Below are 19,968 nucleotides of genomic sequence, written 5' to 3'. Positions count from 1 at the left end.
TCCTTATGAGTCATCCTGAACATCCTCATAGGCCATTTGCTGATTTTCTGCTGTTGTGGATTGTTGGAAGATGTTGAGAGCACATGACATGATTCAAAGTTTGTTGTTCATACTTATTGGAATAAATTTTGACGTTGAACATTGTAGAATTTCAGCCAATGGCTTTTGCCACTGGTCCAAAGCCCAAGGCTAGCGAGACTGCGTCTGGTCAGATCAGCTCAGCTCAGTCTGGTCCATATGGTAAAACTAGAATCTGCTAAAGATAATGCCAAAATACATATTCAGGTTAGTAGACTCAAGTATGGCTACTTACTTAACTTGACTTGTCCTTTTTATTTCAGGGTCACGCCATGATCGTTGAGAGATACCCAAGTAAATAAGGCAGCAGCATGTTTCTGTACACACTACAGCTGGCCTAGCTAGCACACTTCATCACACATGACGTCAGTGACTGCAGCCCCTCCATGGACTACTGCGGTGTACATACTGTGAATACATGCTGTACATATATACACGGCCCTCTGTACAACTGTGACCATTGGAAGCTTGTTGACTTGGATTTATTTTGATATTGTCTGCTGAGTTGCATGGAAAGTGCTACCAGAAGACCATTATGCTACACTGGAGACATGCCAAGGGTGTGATACTTCTGCTGCAGTCTTACATAGTAACAGTTGTAAGGAATGGGACGTCAATAACTCGGTTATCAGTTTACATTAAAAAATTGTTTCTGTTGGAGTGTGTTATATGGTAATAAAGTATTTATGCCACGTTGACTGTTTCTTTCCTTTCTCTTATAAACGTAAGCACTTTCTCGTACATGGCCGGCATGTGAAATATCAAGTCATTAAACCAATGTTGATACTTTAAGGTTTTGTCAGAATTTCACTGCCTCTACCACGTTTTTGAAACATGTTCCTCTTGACATCCCAGGGATATCCCATGTCACTCCTTTTTCCTCCTGGGAAATGGTTTTGACACACTGATCTGTCTAGGGCCAAGGTTATCTTTGAAAACTTGTATATTGGATAACTCAATGATTTACTTTGTGTCATGCTAGGGTGAGTGACCTATGTAAAGGTCATTCTGAAAATATGTTTGCCATTTTGACGTATAGGCCTTTTTCTGAAGATATTTCAAAGTCTCATGCATGTAGTTGTTATATTATGTAATCACAATATTAGTGGTAGGTCACTGAGACCTACTTTCATGAGTCGCATATGCTGTTTGTTGTTACTTTGTCCAAGAGACATATTTCTATGCTGGATAGTCCTTTCGAATGTTCTTGAAGAACTTACCACTGAGATTGACAGTCATCTCCACTCAATTCTAAGGTAGTGTTGACGTCCCCAAAATAGAGTTATGTATAAGGTTTAATTTAAAAATCATTCTATAGAGGAACTTTCCTTTCTCAGGGCTGAGATTTATGGGGGGGGGGGGCACGGTTTCATAAAATGTGTTGAAAAAGACTAACACTTTGTATACTCCTTTACCTTAGAGTGTATTAATGTTGTTTAGTATCCTTCAAAAGGGTACATTTTCATGATAAGATGGACTTTTGAGGGTAGTGCTTGTTTCAAGAACAAACTACAAAACCGTTGAATATTTCTTGATGAAACCTGCTATACAGATCAGTTTTGTGGCCACAGGAACAACACTGATTGGGAAAGATAAGTATTTAATCATGACATTTCATTGACGAAAGAAACGCTGGCATACAGCTGACCAGAGCAAATCAATATGCATTGCATGTACCCTATAAATCAAAAGTCACACACTACAGTTCAGGATAATCCTGTTCCTTCAATATCGGGTAGGCCCACCCCTGGAAGCAATACAGTTCTGACATCTTCTACGCATAGATCGAACAAGCTGCCGCAGTGTTGTCTGTGGAATTGCTTGCTATTCCTGATGAAGAAATCCTAACAGTTGCTGGAGATTAACAGGAGTTGGGTGGTTAGCTTGAACGGCTCTTCCCAAGGCATCCCAAAGATGTTCAATGGGCGCCAGATCTGGCGAATAAGCAGGCCATTGCATAACGGTAATCTGCCTTTGTCTGTGATAGTCAGTGATAATCCGAGCTCGATGGGGTCTTGCATTGTCGTCCTGAAGGATAGCACCTTGACCAATCTGACGAAGTGTGGGCAATACCAGGGGTTCAAGAATCTCATCACGGTACCTGGCAGCATTCAGATTCCCGACAATATGGTACAGAGGAGTCCTATGATTCCAACTGAATCCTTCCCATACCATCACTGATCCCCCACCAAAAGCGACACGTTCACGTACTGTGGCATCAGTGAATCTCTCTCCAGTACGACGCCACACCCGTATTCTTCCATCATTGAGCTGCAAACAGAATCGCGACTCGTCTGTAAACAGTACACGAGACCATTGCTGTCTGTTCCAACGCACATGTTGTCGACACCAAGCCAGACGTGCTGTTCTGTGAACTGGACGTAAAGGTGGTCTCACTGCTTGTCGTCGACTTCTCAAGTGCGCAGCTCGTAAACGGTTTCGCACCGACTGATCACTAACGACAGTGTTATTGACAGCCCTTAACTGTAACCTGAGGTTGTTTGCTGTTGATGTACGCTGCCTGAGTGCTTGGAGAACCAGGTATCGGTCATCACGTTGTGAGGTACACCTTGGCCGTCCAGAACGATGTCGCTCTTGCACTCCGCCAGTGGCAGCAAAACGATGCCAAAGGTGTGAATGACAGAGGGGGACACCTGCAATCTTCTGCCCACTTCAGGTAAAGAAAGGCAATCCTGGAGCCAACCAATAGCTCGTCCTCTATCAACATCAGTCAGATGTCGTCTCTGTGGCATGGTTTTGGAAAGTGTGATAACACGATCATCATCATCGCCTTCTTAAAGGGAAAGCATGCACGTGCACAATGAACATCACCACTTTCATATGCTGAGCATGAAAATTGTGTTGGTTGTTGCGAAGGACAGTTGCAGCGTTGAGTTTGGGCGACAATATTCCTGTGTTTTGCTCATGTTTTCAATTCATTTGCATGACTACCAGAAGTGTTTCCAGAAAGTGTCAGGAGGATCAGCAATACCCCAGACGTGGTGCAACATGTTGCCAAACATTAGATGATAGTAATGTTATAACACATAATGCCATGACCAATTTGCTAAATCGTGTATTATATATCTGGTGTTCTTTAACTTCTTTTGAGTAGTATATATTTTCTCTACAGATAAGTTTGGAACTTCAAAAGCAGAATGGTTAATCCCACAATAAGCTGAGACAGTAATGTGAGCATATAGGTACCGGTACTATAATTGTGGCAGGGATAAGAAAATTGTAATTAAATAACTATTCTGTAATCCTTTAGATAACCATTTCATTGCCCTCACAATAATGTGTATGGTGTCTTCAAGCTGGGTTATGCTGCTTTGTATACCCAAACTTTATCAAGGACATGTTGAACAAAGGCAATGAGCCAAACGTGGGGTATAAGTAGCCAAACTCCAATTCCAAATTGCTCCAGATTGGGAGGGTATGTTGTCTTCTGATGACTCTTGTTTAGATTCTTTAAGGAAGAGCAGAATAAAGCCTTACATGCAAGACCAAGCTCAACACTACTGGTTGGTAAAATAGTTTAATATACAAATACAAGTATGTACAAAATGCAACAATAAATATATTGAACATCTGAAAATGTTCTTACTCTAAAATAAATGAAAACATTTGCATAGTATGCAAGTGTTTTCACTGAAAGGTCAACAAGAGTCAGCAATCGTACGTTGTTAACCATGGCTGTGACTTGCAGTGGATAAAGGGTCATGAGGAAATAGGGCAACATAGACTTTCTGTCTTCTGCCCATCGGCTTTCTTTTCAATGATGACATGGAGTGTATGAGAGGAGTAGTTTTGTCCATGAGTATTTGCCCTATACATCGTGATGTGTGCATGGTGTGGAAGACAAACAGCCGTGAGATGATGATGCTACTGACTGGCAGTTGGTTTCATCCTACAAGCTCTGGTGTTGACATGAATATGATGAGTCCAATGACAAATATCACATGTAAGTTTGCCACGTAGCTGTACATCAACAGATGTAACACTGTTATTGCCTGAGAAAAGTAGGAGCCATTTGGTTACTGCAGGCTGCCCAGTGCAAGACCCTGATTGCAGTATTGAAAAGTTCAGTGTGGTCACATTTACACCAACATTAGTGACATCCAGCTCACTTCACTTGTAGCAAATGTCCGCTCACAATATAACACAAATTGGCAGTCATGATCCAATATTTCCTCATCCACATTTTCAACATGTTGACGCAAGAACACCTTGGAAACCAAGCGAGTAGATCCTTGTCTATGTAAGTATCATGCACGGCAATCTGATAGCCTCCTGCTGCAACTGGAATAAATGGTAGCAACAACCTACACTTTGAGTCACCTGACGTTAGCATTGCGTCTCACACCAATGTAATACACAAACATCCTACACTAACATTGCATTATTCACAAACCAACATTACACAAAATAACATCAGGTAGGACAATTCAAGGATTACAACAGAAACTCATTCTAGTGCTATTTTTAATTGTTACATTTTTCTTCCAATTCATTTCTCAGTACTGACAATGTACATACAAAAGTAGAAAAGGCCAAAAAGTCATCTCTACAAATCATAAGTCACAAGAGTGTAAGTAAAAAGAATAAAACCTGTCGAAACACATACATTTGATTTAACGCTTTAACTAAGTAACCAGAACTTCAAAGGCTACATTAATTTACATACTAAACACTTTGTAAAGTGAAGTATAGGTAAATGTCAGAAAGAATTTCATATCACATGATGGTCAGTGTCTGTAAGTCATCTACAAGGTTCCTGACCACTAACTAAGTGGTGATCATCATTACACAACATCATACAGACACATACATGTTTTTCACTTTAGTGCATGTATTCAGTTATGAAATATCAATGGGTAAGTCTGGCAGTGTTTGAACAAGTAGTTGATATTAATGGAATTTGCATTGTGAGGAGAATTACCATCTAAAAATGAAAAAAAGTTACTTGAGAATGATGTTGAAACAGATATGGACTAGACTTTGCAATTACCCTCAACAGGGGCAATACCCAGTATAAGCTTCTAGAGGCCACTTTCTTCCCTTGCAAATGTGTTGAAGATACAACTCCTCACCTATGTTGATGAACACATTCAGTGGTGTGATTGTCGGACATGAGCATGTTGTGATGTTTCATCATTTTCTCAAGCATCGGTTATGTACATGTGAAGTGGGGCGGACTCACTACAGTGAACTGTCATACATGAAGATGGAATGTTGGATCATTTTCCTGCCATCTGAAAATCCTGAGATTAAGTCACTTCAGAACATAAGACAGCAAGTGTGATGGACCATGTTGACTGTCCTGGGTTCAACCATCCGTTGTTCTTACACCCCACATCAATGTGCAGACAGATTAGGAAGGAAAAGCCAGCTATACTACTCAAAACAAGTTAATGTACACTACTACAAAGAAATTAAACAACACCCGATTCTTTCACATCAATATAGTCAAACTGTCATTGCATTAGATATAGTAACTATAGAAATAGGAAGAATTCGATGTTCCTTAACATCTTTGCAGTAGCATGCATTAACACTGGCTGTACACTTGTTGACATTATATTCCTAAATCCATTGATGTTATCATATTTGCAAGTTATATTTACCAGAAAAGGTTCCAAAAGTGAGGGTGACCAACTATTTCATGTTACCTTCTCAAAACTACGGAATGGAACTTTCTGAATCACAAATGCACAAATCAGCAAGTTTTATTGAATTACCTAAAGTGATAATGAAACAAACCTTTCATAAACATTTCACCTATCATCATGTCACACACAGAAATGCAGAAAACTGCTAACTCTCATATCAAAGTAATGCAGAACGAATTTCAGGCCAGTACAAGATAGTTTGATCAATATGTTAAATATATCAATATATACATCAAAAAACATTCCACAGTTCAAAAATAGACATTCAAAAATAAGGGGAGTGATTGTCTTAATAACCTACATATATGTATATATATTTACCATTGTGCCTATCTGAGCATTTTACTGACAAAGCAATGGAACTTCATTCTTCATAGTGACCATAAGAAATCAACATACCAAAAATACAAACAATATGCTTTGGCATATTCATCAACTGCAATTAATCTTGATTTTGATTAAAAAATACCATTAATCTAAACTCCCAATCTTCAAAGATTCATAAAAAAGTTTTCCCCCTAAATGTGATTTTTGGTGACAATGTTACACATTTTCAAACTTTTACACATTATCAACAACTGAAACCACTTCTTTCATGAAGTAATACACATGTGCAATCAAGTTTATTAGAGACGAAGACGAACACGGGAACAGAGATGAGATCACAATATTCAGTATAAGATAATCATTATACGATGTCTACAATAAATTATGAAAACAGCCAAAATAAATATAAATTTACCTTTTAAGCCTGAGAAATATTAAAGTAAAATTTCCTGTACACAGCAGTTTGGGGTTCAGTCAACAAGTTTTCTGAAGACATGGAGAAGAGCCTGTTCAGCACACAGACAGACAGACAGACAGACAACTGCTGAACACAGCCACAAAGTTAATCCTAGCACTGTCCAACCCCCCGGTGCCCATGGTGACAGCATAGTTAACTCACAGGGCAGCATGGTAGCTCTCAACTAAGCTAGATCTAAATAATTTAAAGTGCATGTACATCATTATTAGTAACATTTCACAATCTTACTTCTTCTGAAGCTCCTTAAACAATAACTCTTAACAGTAAATCAGCACAAATTTAATACTGACAGGGGTCTGTTCCAAATGTAGGCTTGAAAACAAAATTTTCATATTCAATCAGATTGTTTTCCCATGAAATCAGCATGTTTCATTACAATACTAGATACATACATGTTCATTACTAAAACATCATACATTTAACAATACATGATTCAAGTACAGTATTTTTTCGCGACATTTTAGAAGAGTCTAATAAAAACATGATTGCAATATTCAGATTGAAACATCTATGCCAACAATCAATTGCCCTAGAGAGTCTATCACACACATAATAGCCTACTTACACTGTACACAATAAATATGACCTAATAAATATGATGCTATGATACAAACAGGTAGTAAGACTCTCCATGATGTTACTGGAGACGAGGCCGTGCAGCCGAGGGAGGATGGTCCACATGGTGCAGATGAATGATGATTATGCTGCACTTATTATGTCCTTGACCTGATATGAGGTATATATACTTCAAATGGTCGGTGGTATTGGCACGGTTGAGCTGCATTCATATAAAGTCAGTATGGAATTGAAATGTGTAAAAACCTCTCCTGAAAGTATTCTCGACTTTGTAAAGTTGACCTGATTTTTACCTGGGTTTGAGGCACTTGCATATTTGAGCACAAAACAAACATACAACTCTCTCACACTTGTATTCTCATTCACACATTATGTCTCCATACATACAAACACATACACACACGCACAAACACACCCACGCACAAACACACCCACACACATGCCCAACCACCCACCCACACACACACGCCCGCCCACACACACACACACACACGCCTACACACACACACGCCCACACACCCACACAGGATCCTGCTCTGATGTTTACACACTTGAGGGCCATTGCTTGGAGTGGTGGTCCAACTTGGTCTCAAGTTCCTTAAAAGAAAAAGAAACACACATCTATATATATGCAGTGCACTTACAGTACATGTATCATATAATGGACAGTGACATTAATTGTGATCTGAGAAATATGCAAATGAGGTCACCCAACAGGTTTAATTATCCTCGCACCTCGATGTGATGCCCACTTCAACAAACTTACCTAATGTTCCCAATAAGTTCAGAACGAGTTTCCATATATGTGAGCACTTCTGTAACCATGGCTGCACAACATTTGCCACTATCTAATATGTGGGGTGGTTTAGTCAGGCAGTGTGTGTATACTCAGTTCCCAATGTTTCCTTAATGAAACGAAAACATGTCTTAAACTGCCATTATTTTAAGAATGACATCATAGATTATATTACCCTGGGCCCCGTTCCTCAAGGCAATCGTAGCGCTAAGGTGATCGTAAGTCCCATACTTTAACATAGGCTTACGATCACTGTAGCGCTAAGATCGCTTTGAGGAATGAGGCCCTGGAGTGTTTTGGCTGCTGTAAACATGACACATTGACAACATAAACATAAACATAATGCATGTCTGCCTAAAGGCTCACATGGAGAGCTCTTCTACCCTGTAATTCCCACGAGGTCATTTCTACTTGGCACAAGGAGTAAAACATGGCATACCTCAGATAGCTCTGTCTTGTCATAATCTTTCCTGTGTCTGTAAATGCACTGACTGAAGACACTGTACAGCTTTTCCAGTCGTTCTAGACAGTAATTGTCTGTAACAATCACTACTTTGTCCAGTAATCGTTGTAGGCGAGGAAGATCAAAGACAAGCGGTGGTAAACTTTCCTCCAGGAGCTCCAGTGCTCGTTGTTGCTGCTGTGTCTGAAGGCGCGATTTTGTTGAGCGGAACTTCTTCTGTGATTCTGTTCCAGCAAAACACAAGACATGCTCATTAACAATGGCAGCAAGTGCTCAGATTGATCACATTAGTGGTCAGTGAGTTGACTGTCAAGGCAAACATCAATCTGCTTTAATTTCTTCTTAATAAGTAACATTCAGCAGCATGAGTAGCAGACAGATATAATTAACTAGTTGTCATTCAAGACCATGCTGGTATTGATGCATCACCTTAGAAAACTGGGCTCTGTCTACGTCAGCAGAAGCAGAGAATAGCAGTGGATAGTAGTGTCAAGAAACCGCATCTGTTATGTAAGTAGCCACGTAATGTGTAGTGAAATGAAATAATTCTAACCAATTAATGATTGATATGAAATCGACATTGAGTGATAACCACCACCATTAAAGAAGTGTCCTCAGTGTGTGAGTGAATGTTGTTTTACACCACAGTCGGCAATATTCAGGCTTCTCCCAGTGGCATTTACAACTTGGTGGCATCTACTGACCTAGATCCTGAGATTCTTCTTCATTTCCGACCATGTCTGTTGCCCCAGAGGAATGTTCTAACAGCTGAAACACAAGAATCAGGTACAGAAGAGGGAAACAACAAAGAAGAGATGGGTTTAGGTTTCAAGATGAGGCCTACTCAATCTTAGAGCTTCGATACTATACAGGAGAAATGCAAGAGGAACAAGAGATACCAGTCAGGAAGGGTTTCCTGCTACAAAATATTTTACAAATCAAAATCAATATAAGTGGAAGAAGCCAGCAGATATGTCACCTCAAACTGATTCCTGCAATGTGAAACATGTGGTATCAAATATCTGCTACTGAGACATGTAAAGGAACAGCTTGTAGAGATATAAGGTTGTATTTGAATTTAAAATAATAGCTAATATACCTTTCGGTCTTTTTCCTTAGCATGATCAATACTGTCTACCGAGTCTCCATTTGAGTCAACAGAGCTGCCAACTCCACTGTCATGACCAGGCATCAGTTCCAGACATCTTGAGGTAGGTGATTTTTTGCATGACATAAAATTAGATGCAGGTGTATCTTTCCCTGAGGAGGATGGTTGGCACGGTGAGTGTTTAGACCCAGAGTCAATTTCTCTCCTACAAGGGCTCTCAGCAATGATAATCTCACTGTCCGAATCATCACTGACCTCTTCCTCAATGTCCACATACAGACTTGTAGCATCATTTGTCACATCCGAAGTCTTCTGTTTCTTCGCTGCAGCACCTCGCTTTTTCCGTCGCTTGGTTACTGCCCAAATACACTTCTTTTTAGGCTTCGCTTTTTTCCCTGAAGATGGAGTCTTTGTAGGTGAGTTAGGTGCTGCACTATTGTGTGTATCTTGATGCTGCCTTGAACTGGGACTGTTCTTTTTGTATTTGGGAGATGAGTGGGATGGAGATTCCTTCTGTGAAGTCCTACTGACACGTTTGTCTACCTGCCACTGTTTTTCAACTAATTCTAGGGCAGGAAGATCTTCAGCTACCAAACCCTTCACCCTACGACTGTGTCGCACACCAGGAGCTGCTGGGTCATGGGGGGTTGAGTTGGATGGATGCTGCTGATGTTGCTGTTGTTCACCCTGCTTGTGCAAAGGTCTGGTAAAGTAGAAAGCTGGTGTGACAGGCTCTTTCACTACACCTACAACATAGGATGGAAGTGTTAGGAAGAGACACTGGTAGCACTTTCAATGGATAAGAAACATGAACGTCTGAAAGAGTGAGTGAGTGAGTATGGTTTTACGCCACTTTTAGCAATATTCCAGCAATATCACGGCGGGGGACACCAGAAATGGGCTTCACACATTGTACCCATGTCGGGAATCGAACCCGGGTCTTCGGCGTGACGAGGGAACGCTTTAACCGTTAGGCTACCCGACCGCCCCACGTCTGAAAGAAGATTAAGTATTACATTTACTTACTTTCCAGTGAAAATTAGTGTAAATCTAAATATTTGTAACATTGTATACTTATCCTGCATTACCCCGTATTGCATTTACTGATTTCTTTTGACAGAGAGACGAACTGAGTGAAGAAAAGTTGTTCCAGCCAGTACAGGAGGCAGCCCCCTCGCACAGTCGGCACGTGACCCGGAAGTCATGACGTCACATCAAAACACACAACTGCTTTAAACATAACATCTGAAACTTCATGGGGAGGCAGCGTAGCGAAGGGAGGGCACTTCATAATGCAGGATAAGTAAATTTTTTAACTTATCCTGCATTACTCCGTATTGCATCTTTATCAGATCGCACAGCCGGTGGGCATACCTTCAGATGCGATCCATAAGAAACCCTTGTCAAAGTCCGATGAATCCAAGTGCTGACCGGAACATCTACGACCATTTCTGTTGAAGGAAATGAGAGTTGATGCAAAAAGAGGGAACCCAAAATTGGTGACAGAAATAGAATGAGGCGGGTAGCCAAAAACTAGACGGCCACCAAGGTGCAACCAAAATCAGTGTCAGGTGCTGAGTGGCCTGGATCTTTTGAAGAACCCTGGGAAGGAGAACCGGAGGCGGAAAAGCAAAAGTGCTTAATCCTTCCCAGGGAACACTGAAGGCGTCAACTGCCACAGCAGCTGGATCCTGTGAGATGTAAGTCGACAGCTAGCAATTCTGAGATATGGCAAACAGATGGTTGTCTGGGGTGTCGAACGTCTGACAAAGTCCGGTGAAGACCTCTGGGTGGAGCTTCCATTCGGTGGGAGCCACCTTGTCCGGCCTGGACAGGGCGTCTGCCAGAACATTCTTGCAACCTGAAATGTGTTTAACTAGGAATTGCATGTCTAATCAGTCCACCATGTCTAAGAATTGGAAGGTCTGGTTTAGCAGGGACTGAGAGTGGAGAGTACCCTGAGAGTACCCGCTGCAATTGTTTGAGTCCCCAGGTGAGCCCCCCAACCCTGTTTGGATGCGGCAAAGAACAGGTGGAGGGTGGGCTGTAGCGCGGTCAAGGAGACACCGCCGCAGACGTTTGATTCCACCTTCCACCAGGAAGGGGTGTAGGTGAACCGGGATGATGATGAAGGATTCCGGATCCTGCCGCCGAATGAAGGGAGCGAGAAACCGTTGAATGGGACAGAGTTAGAGGCGACCCCTGGCAGTCAGATCTTGAGCCGAGGTGAGGAGACCCAGGAGACCCATTGGCGGAGGGTTCGAACCTGCTGGCGAGGATTTTCAACCACCTGTCCCTGGGAACTTGAAGGAGGTCTTGGTCCGTGAGAAACAGGGCCCCGATGAACTGCAGACAGAACAATGGGGTCAGCTCCGACTTCGTCTGATCGACAATCCACTCCAAACTGATTGAGTGAATGAGTGAGTTGGGTTTAACGCCGCTTTTAACAGTATTCCAGTCATATCGCGGCGTGTCAGCTTAATGTGGGAGGAAAGCCCGAAGTGATGCAGGTTTCAGACGTTTACCTCTTCGGTGAAACCCACGAGCACACACGAGGGTGTGGTGCTGACAAACCTAGAAACATAATCGGGGCGAACCACAATCATATCAAACTGATTGAAGAGCCGCTGGGTAAAATCTGAGTCCTGGTTGTTGAGGAGACAGTCGTCAATGTAGGGATCGAAGTTGATGTTCCTCAGGTGTAGGTAGGCAGCCAACGGAAAAGCTACAAGGCCGTCGAAAATCCCAAATGGTAGGACCACCAACTGGTAATGGGTACCATTGAAAAAGGACCTGAGGAAGCGCCGGTCATTTGGGTGGATCGTCACATGAAGATAGGTGTCCTGGATGTCAAGGCTGATCAGGGAATTGTCTGCTGTGATTGTTGTTCTGAGCAGCCGCAACGTCGCCATTCAGAAGTAAGGAGGACGTACCCGGTAGTGCCGGTTAAAAATGGAGAGGTTGTGGATCATGCGCAATTTGGTGGTTGCCTTGGAACCAAAAACACTGGGGAGTAAAATCCTGAGTTTTCGAGCTGGGTTGTGTACAACCTCTATGGCCTCTTTCCGACCAAAGTGTCGACTCTGTCATGAAGGAGCTGATATTGGTGTGGTGAATACGCAGCTGCCGTCGGAGTGGACGTCAGGGGAGGATGTAGTGCCAACGGGAGCTGGTACCCCTGACGGAGGACATTGTCACGAACGGGTCCTCTTGTATGCACCAATTTCTCCCAAACCGGCCTAGTCTCCCACCCACAGGTGTGTCGGTGACCGAAACAACTGGGTGTTGGAGGTCCCAGTCGTTGAGGTCCAGCCGGGCAACGCTTGGAGTTCGAATCAGCACCCTTGCCAGGGTGACGATCACGCAGGGGCTGGTAGGTGCCAAAGAGGGTAGGTCCCGACCAAGGTTGACGTAGTAAGGAACGCTTCAACTCGGAATCCCATTCCGTGAGTGTCAAGTAGCCATGATTTTGATTTTGCAGATGGTCAACTGAAAGTTCTGTAGGTGGTCGATCCTACTACTACTAGGAATGGACTCCGAGAGATCTTCGTCAATGGCTCTAGCAGAGGAGGCGAGAGAAGACAATAGTTTTAACGAATGCCGAAGTTCCTTTTCTACGAAAGCAAATGGGAGTCCGGCATACGGGCGGTGGCAGACTGGGATGACCCGGTCATTCGATGTAGGTCCTCATCTAGGAAGTGCACACCGTCAGCCACATCGAAGGAGTGGACAGGGAAATCATCACGCCGAAAGCGAGGAGCCTTGAACGACGGCGTGAGGGACAGCCTAGCTAAGTCCTCATCCAACGCCTTAACAAGATCTGTCAACATAGAGTCAGGTGGTAGCGGTTAGACCAGATCGTAGACTATTTGTCGACATAGGAGCCCTTGGAGCGAAGGAGGACCAATGGATGGGCCCATGTGTGTGTCAATCTCGGGAGAAGGAGGACAATGGATGGGCCCATGTGTGTGTCAATCTCGGGAGATGGAGGATCAAAATCGGGTAAAAAAGATCCCTCTGATGAAGCCAAGCGAGAGTAACGACGCCGATAACGACGAGCGATTAAGGCTACCAATTATGAATAGGATGAACCCAAAGGTAACAAACCATAAAAAATAAACAATACAGCAGATTTTTGTTGAGGAAACCACGCAAAGTTTGGATCATAAAGCTTTATATTTCCACAAGGGATACAGATATGTCTGTCGGTGGTGGCTGACTACGCAGTTATGTGTTATGATGTGACGTCATGACTGCCGGGTCACGTGCCGACTGTGCAAGGTGCTGCCTCCTGTACTGGTTGGAACAACTTTCTTCAGCAGCTGGAACTCACACAGTTCGTCTCTCTGTCGAAAGGCAGCAGTTAATACAGAGTAATGCAGGATAAGTTAAAAAATGATCTTTAAGTGGCATTTTAGAAAACAGTTGATTTGGGAATTTTTGCTCTTTCTCCTTTCCACACAATGTTTAGGTACAGATGCTGGTAGCATCATCAAAAACGTCATTAACAACTTGGGAGGACATTAACAAACTCCCACTCATCAACATGTTCATGTCAACCAAACCAGTTTCAAACTGGGTCAACCTCTGTGTTATATATGGAAACATATATCATAAACTGACAAAGAACGATGGCAATAATACCCATTCTGTACTGTGCAAAACAAAACTATCAAGACTGTAAATGTTGTTTTTGTCAGAATTTATTTGGTCCCATAAAATGTTGATCACAATCATTAAAGTCATATTCTTTCATGTTCTTTTCTATACTTACATTACTTTTGTTATTTTTCCATGACTTTTCCAGGATTCCATTCCCAGTATGCATGCTGTAGAGATATTGTTTTTCATAATAGTTTATGGTTGATATTTGTGCTCAACACCATATCTCGCTCATCAGTTTAGGAAAAAGTTTCACACTCACCTCTCCTCTTTTGACTCTGAGCTATACTGTGACAGAGTTTTTCAAACTCTGGATCAAGTTCAGCTTCAATTATTGCCTGGGCTGTGTCTCTCAAGGCACACGCTCTGTGACGAATTGCTTTATCTGGAAGCACATTTGACACAAATTCAGATCAACAATGTTTAAATCTGCTCAAGCAACACAAGTGAAGAGTTGGGACAGCGAGTGTGTTTGACTCTTCCTTCAGAGACTGCATGTCTTGAAGCAGTGATCGAAAAGGATTTACAACCAGTAAACGAAGCAAACTGTGTCTGACTGAAGTAAGGACACGTTCTTGGAGGGCCAGGGAAAGTGTTCAGCATAAGAATGCCACAGGAGTAAACTGACATCCAATAGCTTTACAGAACATGGTAGAGATCAACATCAAAACCTGTTTGCTTCATTAACTGTTTGTTGTTTAACACTGCACACAGCAATATTCCAGCTATATATCGGCGATCTGTAAATAATCAAGTCTGGACCAGACAATCCAGTGATTGATATCATGAGCATCGATACACGTAATTGGGATACGATGACGAGTATCAACTAAAACATTGAGCCTGACCACACACCATCCTGTAAGTTACATCTTACGACATTTCAATGAACTGATGATCTCATGGATCTTGGCCCGCTAAGACGATCATCACCACACTTTAACATTGACTTACAACAGTCATAGCCAGAGACAATCATAGCTTTGACATAGACTTAGACAGTCAGAGCTTAGACGATCATCACCATACTTTAATATTGACTTAAAACAGTCATAGCCAGAGACAATCATAGCTTTGACATAGACTTAGACAGTCAGAGCTTAGACGATCATCACCATACTTTAATATTGACTTAAAACAGTCATAGCCAGAGACAATCATAGCTTTGACATAGACTTAGACAGTCAGAGCTTAGACGATCATCACCATACTTTAACATTGACTTACAACAGTCATAGCCAGAGACAATCATAGCTTTGACATAGACTTAGACAGTCAGAGCTTAGACGATCATCACCATACTTTAACATTGACTTACAACAGTCATAGCCAGAGACAATCATAGCTTTGACATAGACTTAGACAGTCAGAGCTTAGACGATCATCACCATACTTTAATATTGACTTAAAACAGTCATAGCCAGAGACAATCATAGCTTTGACATAGACTTAGACAGTCAGAGCTTAGACGATCATCACCATACTTTAACATTGACTTACAACAGTCATAGCCAGAGACAATCATAGCTTGACATAGACTTAGACAGTCAGAGCTTAGACGATCATCACCATACTTTAATATTGACTTACAACAGTCATAGCCAGAGACAATCATACCTTGACATAGACTTAGACAGTCAGAGCTTAGACGATCATCACCATACTTTAACATTGACTTACAACAGTCATAGCCAGAGACAATCATAGCTTTGACATAGACTTAAAAGTCTTAGAGCTAAGATTGCTCTGCGGAACGGGGCCCTGAACTTTAATTGATACGCAAGCTCTTTACAGGGAGTGTGATTATTATCTTCAACGCCCACGCCACACAAAACATTTTCTATTGAATTCAGAATACACCTGCTGTTCAAATATATGCAGATCCTGTTGTTACAATGATGACAAGAAATCTCACAATACACCAGTATCTGCTGGAATCAGTGGTGCCATCTCATGGGATTAGAGGACATTGCCTGACGGAGTAGGATCTCTACCTGAAGGGTCTCTGTCCGGGTTGTACTCCAGAGCGTTGAGACTGATCTGATTGATGTCACCCAGGAAATCAGCGACTGTCTGGTATGCATGTAGATCAATCTTTGACATCATGGTCGACAGGTCCATTGGACTCTGAATGATTTCATAGTAGTCCGGCACCTGACAAGATAATTAAATGGTACTCTAAAGCAGCTACAGAGGAAAGTAAATATCCCAATTGAAAGCAGGCTACACGTGTGACAAGTTATAATTGCATGTGGTCAGGATAATTTAGAGTGAGTGGGTTAAGTTTGACGCCACTTTTAACAGTATTCCAGTTATATCACGGCATGTCAGCTTAATGTGGGAGGAAAGCCCAAAGTGAAACCCAGGAGCATGGGTATGGTGCTGACAAGCCTAGAAAGATAATCGGGGCAAACCAGGATTCGAACCCACAATCATAGGTTTCTGGCGTGCCCAAGGGACGCAACTATGCACAGCGCCTTAGACGCCTTAGACGCCTGGGCCACCCGTGCCCCCCATGATCATTTAGAAAATGTCACATACATGTACTATCACAAAAAAGATGATGAGCATCTTTCTTCATCAGTTGGTTTAGATTTTCTACTCTACCAAGGTACGTACATCCTCCACATCCACTGGCTTGGTGAATATGGAGAACTTTCTGTCTCTGCCCAGTTTGTTGAGGACGTCGCGGAGGAAGATGCGCAGCTCCCGAAACGTGGCCTCCTCTTGCTGCTTGAGTTTCTTGGACTCAGCCTCTGTCAGTTTGGCCGGGACCGGAGGAGGTGCCTTGGGTAGGACCTCCAACATTCGCAGTGCTAAACACCCACAGAATACATCATTTAATATATCATCGAATTGGAAAACATAACAAGAAATTCCAGCAAGTGACTTGTGTCGTGACATGTAAAGACAGATATGTGATTATTTGATATTACGTCACAGTCAGCAAAATTGTGGTTAGGGTTAGGGTTAGGACAGGACACAAAGAATGGACTTCCTACACTTGAGCCATGTCGGGGATTGACTTGGTTTCTTTACCGCCAAGCTCTACATAGAACAAGGAAAATATTAATAGTGATACTGATACAACAGATTAAAGGAGCTCAATATTTGATAGTCAGGTATTAATTGGGCAAAAAGATGTCACTTGGAGAAAGAAATCAAAATCAAAATACTGAATTACCTGCTGATCAATACTTCCATCAAAGATAAATAATGTTTCTCATCAGAAGATTGTTTTCAAAATGACCAATTATTTGGCTTTTCAGTGAAGACATGAACTCTTTTGCAACCAATGCATGATATTTAAGTCAAGGGAAAATAACTCGTCCAAAAAGTCTCCAGATTAACAGAAATACAAGCTTCCAGCTCACATGCTGCAGTCTCAATGACCTGCAAACTGATGAGAAACATTTTCTTCCTTTTCATGGTCCAGTGATCACAGAGGAAAGTGCATTAGGCAAACATGTCAACCGTAGACATAACCACTTGCAAACTCAAGTCAACTCAAGGTTTCTTTATATCCTCTTGTACATACCGTCCTCCACCTCAGAGGGTTTCAACAATGGTGACTTTGCTCTGAGCTTAAGTTGTAACTTTCGCAGATTCTCATTCCCTACCACACAAACAAACACATACACAGTGAGAGAGGGTGAGACTGTGATACAGGGTGAGACAGGGTGAGACACATGCAAGACAAGGGTGAGACACACATCAGAAGGAACATGCGTCAAGTACAGCAGGGGGACAAGAAGGCGGTGAGTGTAGCAGTAGCAAGGCTTGGTTCAGTTCTATACAAGAAAGGAACTAGCAGCCATTAAGCATGCATTAATGAGAGGTTCAAATGGGGATCAATTCAGTTCTAGATCAGAAAGAACTGATTGTTCAATTAGTGCATCTTACACTACCGTTACGCTGTTAGGATGGTGAAGGTAATGAGATACAAGCTTCTGCAGCATGAGCTGGTGGAAGTCAGCCATGTTGTCAGCCTCTGATGAACATACCTGCCTGCTTCTTGAGAGGTGGAGGTTTGATGGCTTGATTGAGCAGAAGATCCTGGAAGTATTCTCTTCGTTCATCAGCCTGGGGGTCTCGCATCTCCAGGACCTCCCCAGCATGAGAGTCAAACAAAAGCTGTAGCTGCAGTGAAACAAATGTGTGGATGCAACATCAGCTGACTGACTGATAAGCTGTTAAATGGGACTCGCAGCCCAGAAACAGCGTGGACTTCCGCCAAACGACCTAAATATGTTATTCATTAATGTTACATTCAGTTTCCTAAACATCTGGTGGAAACATTTACCATCATTGTTTGGTCGCCATGTAAGAATAAAACGTCATCTATTGTTTTCAGGTCATTCAATGTATTTGTGGTTGATATCTTACAGCGGTTTAAATACTTAAATAAGATATCTATGCGATAAATTGCAAAGAACAGTGAAAAACTAAGTGTGGTTTATTTCACGATAAAGCATTGTTCTATCATGACGTCAATTCTGAAGATTCGAACATACGCTCGCAACTTGATGACGTTGTATACTGGATGACCTTGTGAGTTGTTTCCTATAGATGTAGCTTGGCAACGCAGATCAACTTGATGGCCGAACAATAGCATCCAATATTGGGAGAGATACGACAGTTGGTATTGGGAGAAAAGGTACAGGTAATCTTCCTGAGAATATGAGAGAAATACCCACCTGTGCATAACTTGGACTTGTCCGACATTGCCGAGGTCGGATTCTATTGAGGGAGTCATCATTATTAAAATATGGGTAATAATTTCTAAGGCTTTACATAATGTTGATATCTCATAAAAGAAAGAAATGACTCGTGGGAGTTGTTTTAGCACAAAAAAAGTTGGTTTGAAAGGGCAAGGGTGAAAACTAGGCTTTGGTACAGGCAAGTGGACACTCCTGCCTCGGGAAGATGACAACAATTACACATGAAAATACAGACACTTGTCACAGTACTTCACTTCAACATCCCAAAGCGCGAGTACACAAGAACAAGAGCAGGTAAACTAACCAGGCAGTCTATCTGTGGGTAAGGGACCTCACTGGTGGCCAGGATGAGGATGGGTGTGGTCGGGTCCAGGTCCTGGATCATGGTGAGGAATGTGGCTCGCAGTGTCTCGCTGAGCACCTCCCACCACTGGTCAACGTACGGCATGTACACAATGCTGGGCGAACACCGGCGTGCTTCGCGGAACACCTGCAACACAATTGGAACACAATTGGAACACAATTGGAATTGGTGTTAACTGATGCTGGAATTGTAGTCTCCTCACAAAATGAATTCTGTGGTAAAAGGTAAAAAGTTCTGCGGCATAAATTACAAAATTCTGCTGTAAAAGCATAACCATGAAACTGATTTACTGTGACCTAGAATTCTGAAATAAATGAAAGACTCAGGTTAACACCCAAGTATGAAGCAGCTCATGTAAATGGAGATGCCTCAGGGTCTCGTCAGAATTTGAGTGCTGAAACTACTGCCACACATGGACATGTCATTCACAGCCTTACAGAATTATTTACAGTCATTGATCAGTCATGTCAAAAGTCAAGATCATCATCAAGGGTAAGATATTGAAAAAAATATAACTCAAGAAAATTTACTGTCGACAAATGAAACATGGTACATGTCATCCTGGGAGTGGATCTGTGATCTACATTCTTGTTGTTACACTGAATTCTACGTTCAGAGACGTGATATGTGGTTTGTATGCTGTACAGGCCTTGGGAATGTTCTTTGAGGTCAAGGTCAAGGTCAAGGAATGGTAATTCAAGGTTAAGTTTTGCTTCTTTATGA

At 42.1% G+C, this 19,968-nt stretch overlaps 2 protein-coding genes across 6 annotated transcripts in view; one reads left to right on the top strand and one right to left on the bottom strand.

Annotated features, from left to right (window-relative positions):
• Nucleotides 1-774, top strand: part of LOC124123594 (trifunctional enzyme subunit beta, mitochondrial-like) — a 32,370-nt gene extending 31,596 nt beyond the window's left edge. Inside the window, exon 14 of the mRNA XM_046486799.2 lies at nt 342-774. Coding sequence (XP_046342755.1) covers nt 342-380 — 39 coding nt within the window. The 3' untranslated portion in view covers nt 381-774. The remainder of the gene's footprint in view (nt 1-341) is intronic.
• A 2,826-nt stretch (nt 775-3,600) lies between these two features.
• LOC124123592 (ATPase family AAA domain-containing protein 2-like) overlaps nt 3,601-19,968 on the bottom strand; it is a 62,662-nt gene continuing 46,294 nt past the window's right edge. For 3 of the 5 annotated variants that reach the window (XM_046486794.2, XM_046486795.2, XM_046486797.2), the window contains 10 exons: nt 19,186-19,371; nt 18,165-18,300; nt 17,699-17,776; nt 16,780-16,976; nt 16,155-16,314; nt 14,423-14,545; nt 9,490-10,244; nt 9,095-9,158; nt 8,367-8,614; nt 3,601-7,728 (listed from right to left, as the gene is read on the bottom strand). In XM_046486794.2, the coding sequence (XP_046342750.1) occupies nt 7,675-7,728; nt 8,367-8,614; nt 9,095-9,158; nt 9,490-10,244; nt 14,423-14,545; nt 16,155-16,314; nt 16,780-16,976; nt 17,699-17,776; nt 18,165-18,300; nt 19,186-19,371 (2,001 nt within the window). In that variant the 3' untranslated portion in view covers nt 3,601-7,674. Of the gene's footprint in view, nt 7,729-7,897; nt 8,037-8,366; nt 8,615-9,094; nt 9,159-9,489; nt 10,245-14,422; nt 14,546-16,154; nt 16,315-16,779; nt 16,977-17,698; nt 17,777-18,164; nt 18,301-19,185; nt 19,372-19,968 lie in introns of all 5 variants that reach the window. The other 2 variants (XR_006859322.2, XM_046486796.2) reach the window with 2 other exon arrangements.

This window comes from Haliotis rufescens, unplaced genomic scaffold (assembly GCF_023055435.1).
Source record: "Haliotis rufescens isolate VD_foot unplaced genomic scaffold, xgHalRufe1.0.p SCAF_2, whole genome shotgun sequence".
Taxonomy (NCBI): domain Eukaryota; kingdom Metazoa; phylum Mollusca; class Gastropoda; order Lepetellida; family Haliotidae; genus Haliotis; species Haliotis rufescens.
Note: the sequence above shows the minus strand (reverse complement) of the source record. Positions and strands in the feature narration are given on the sequence as shown.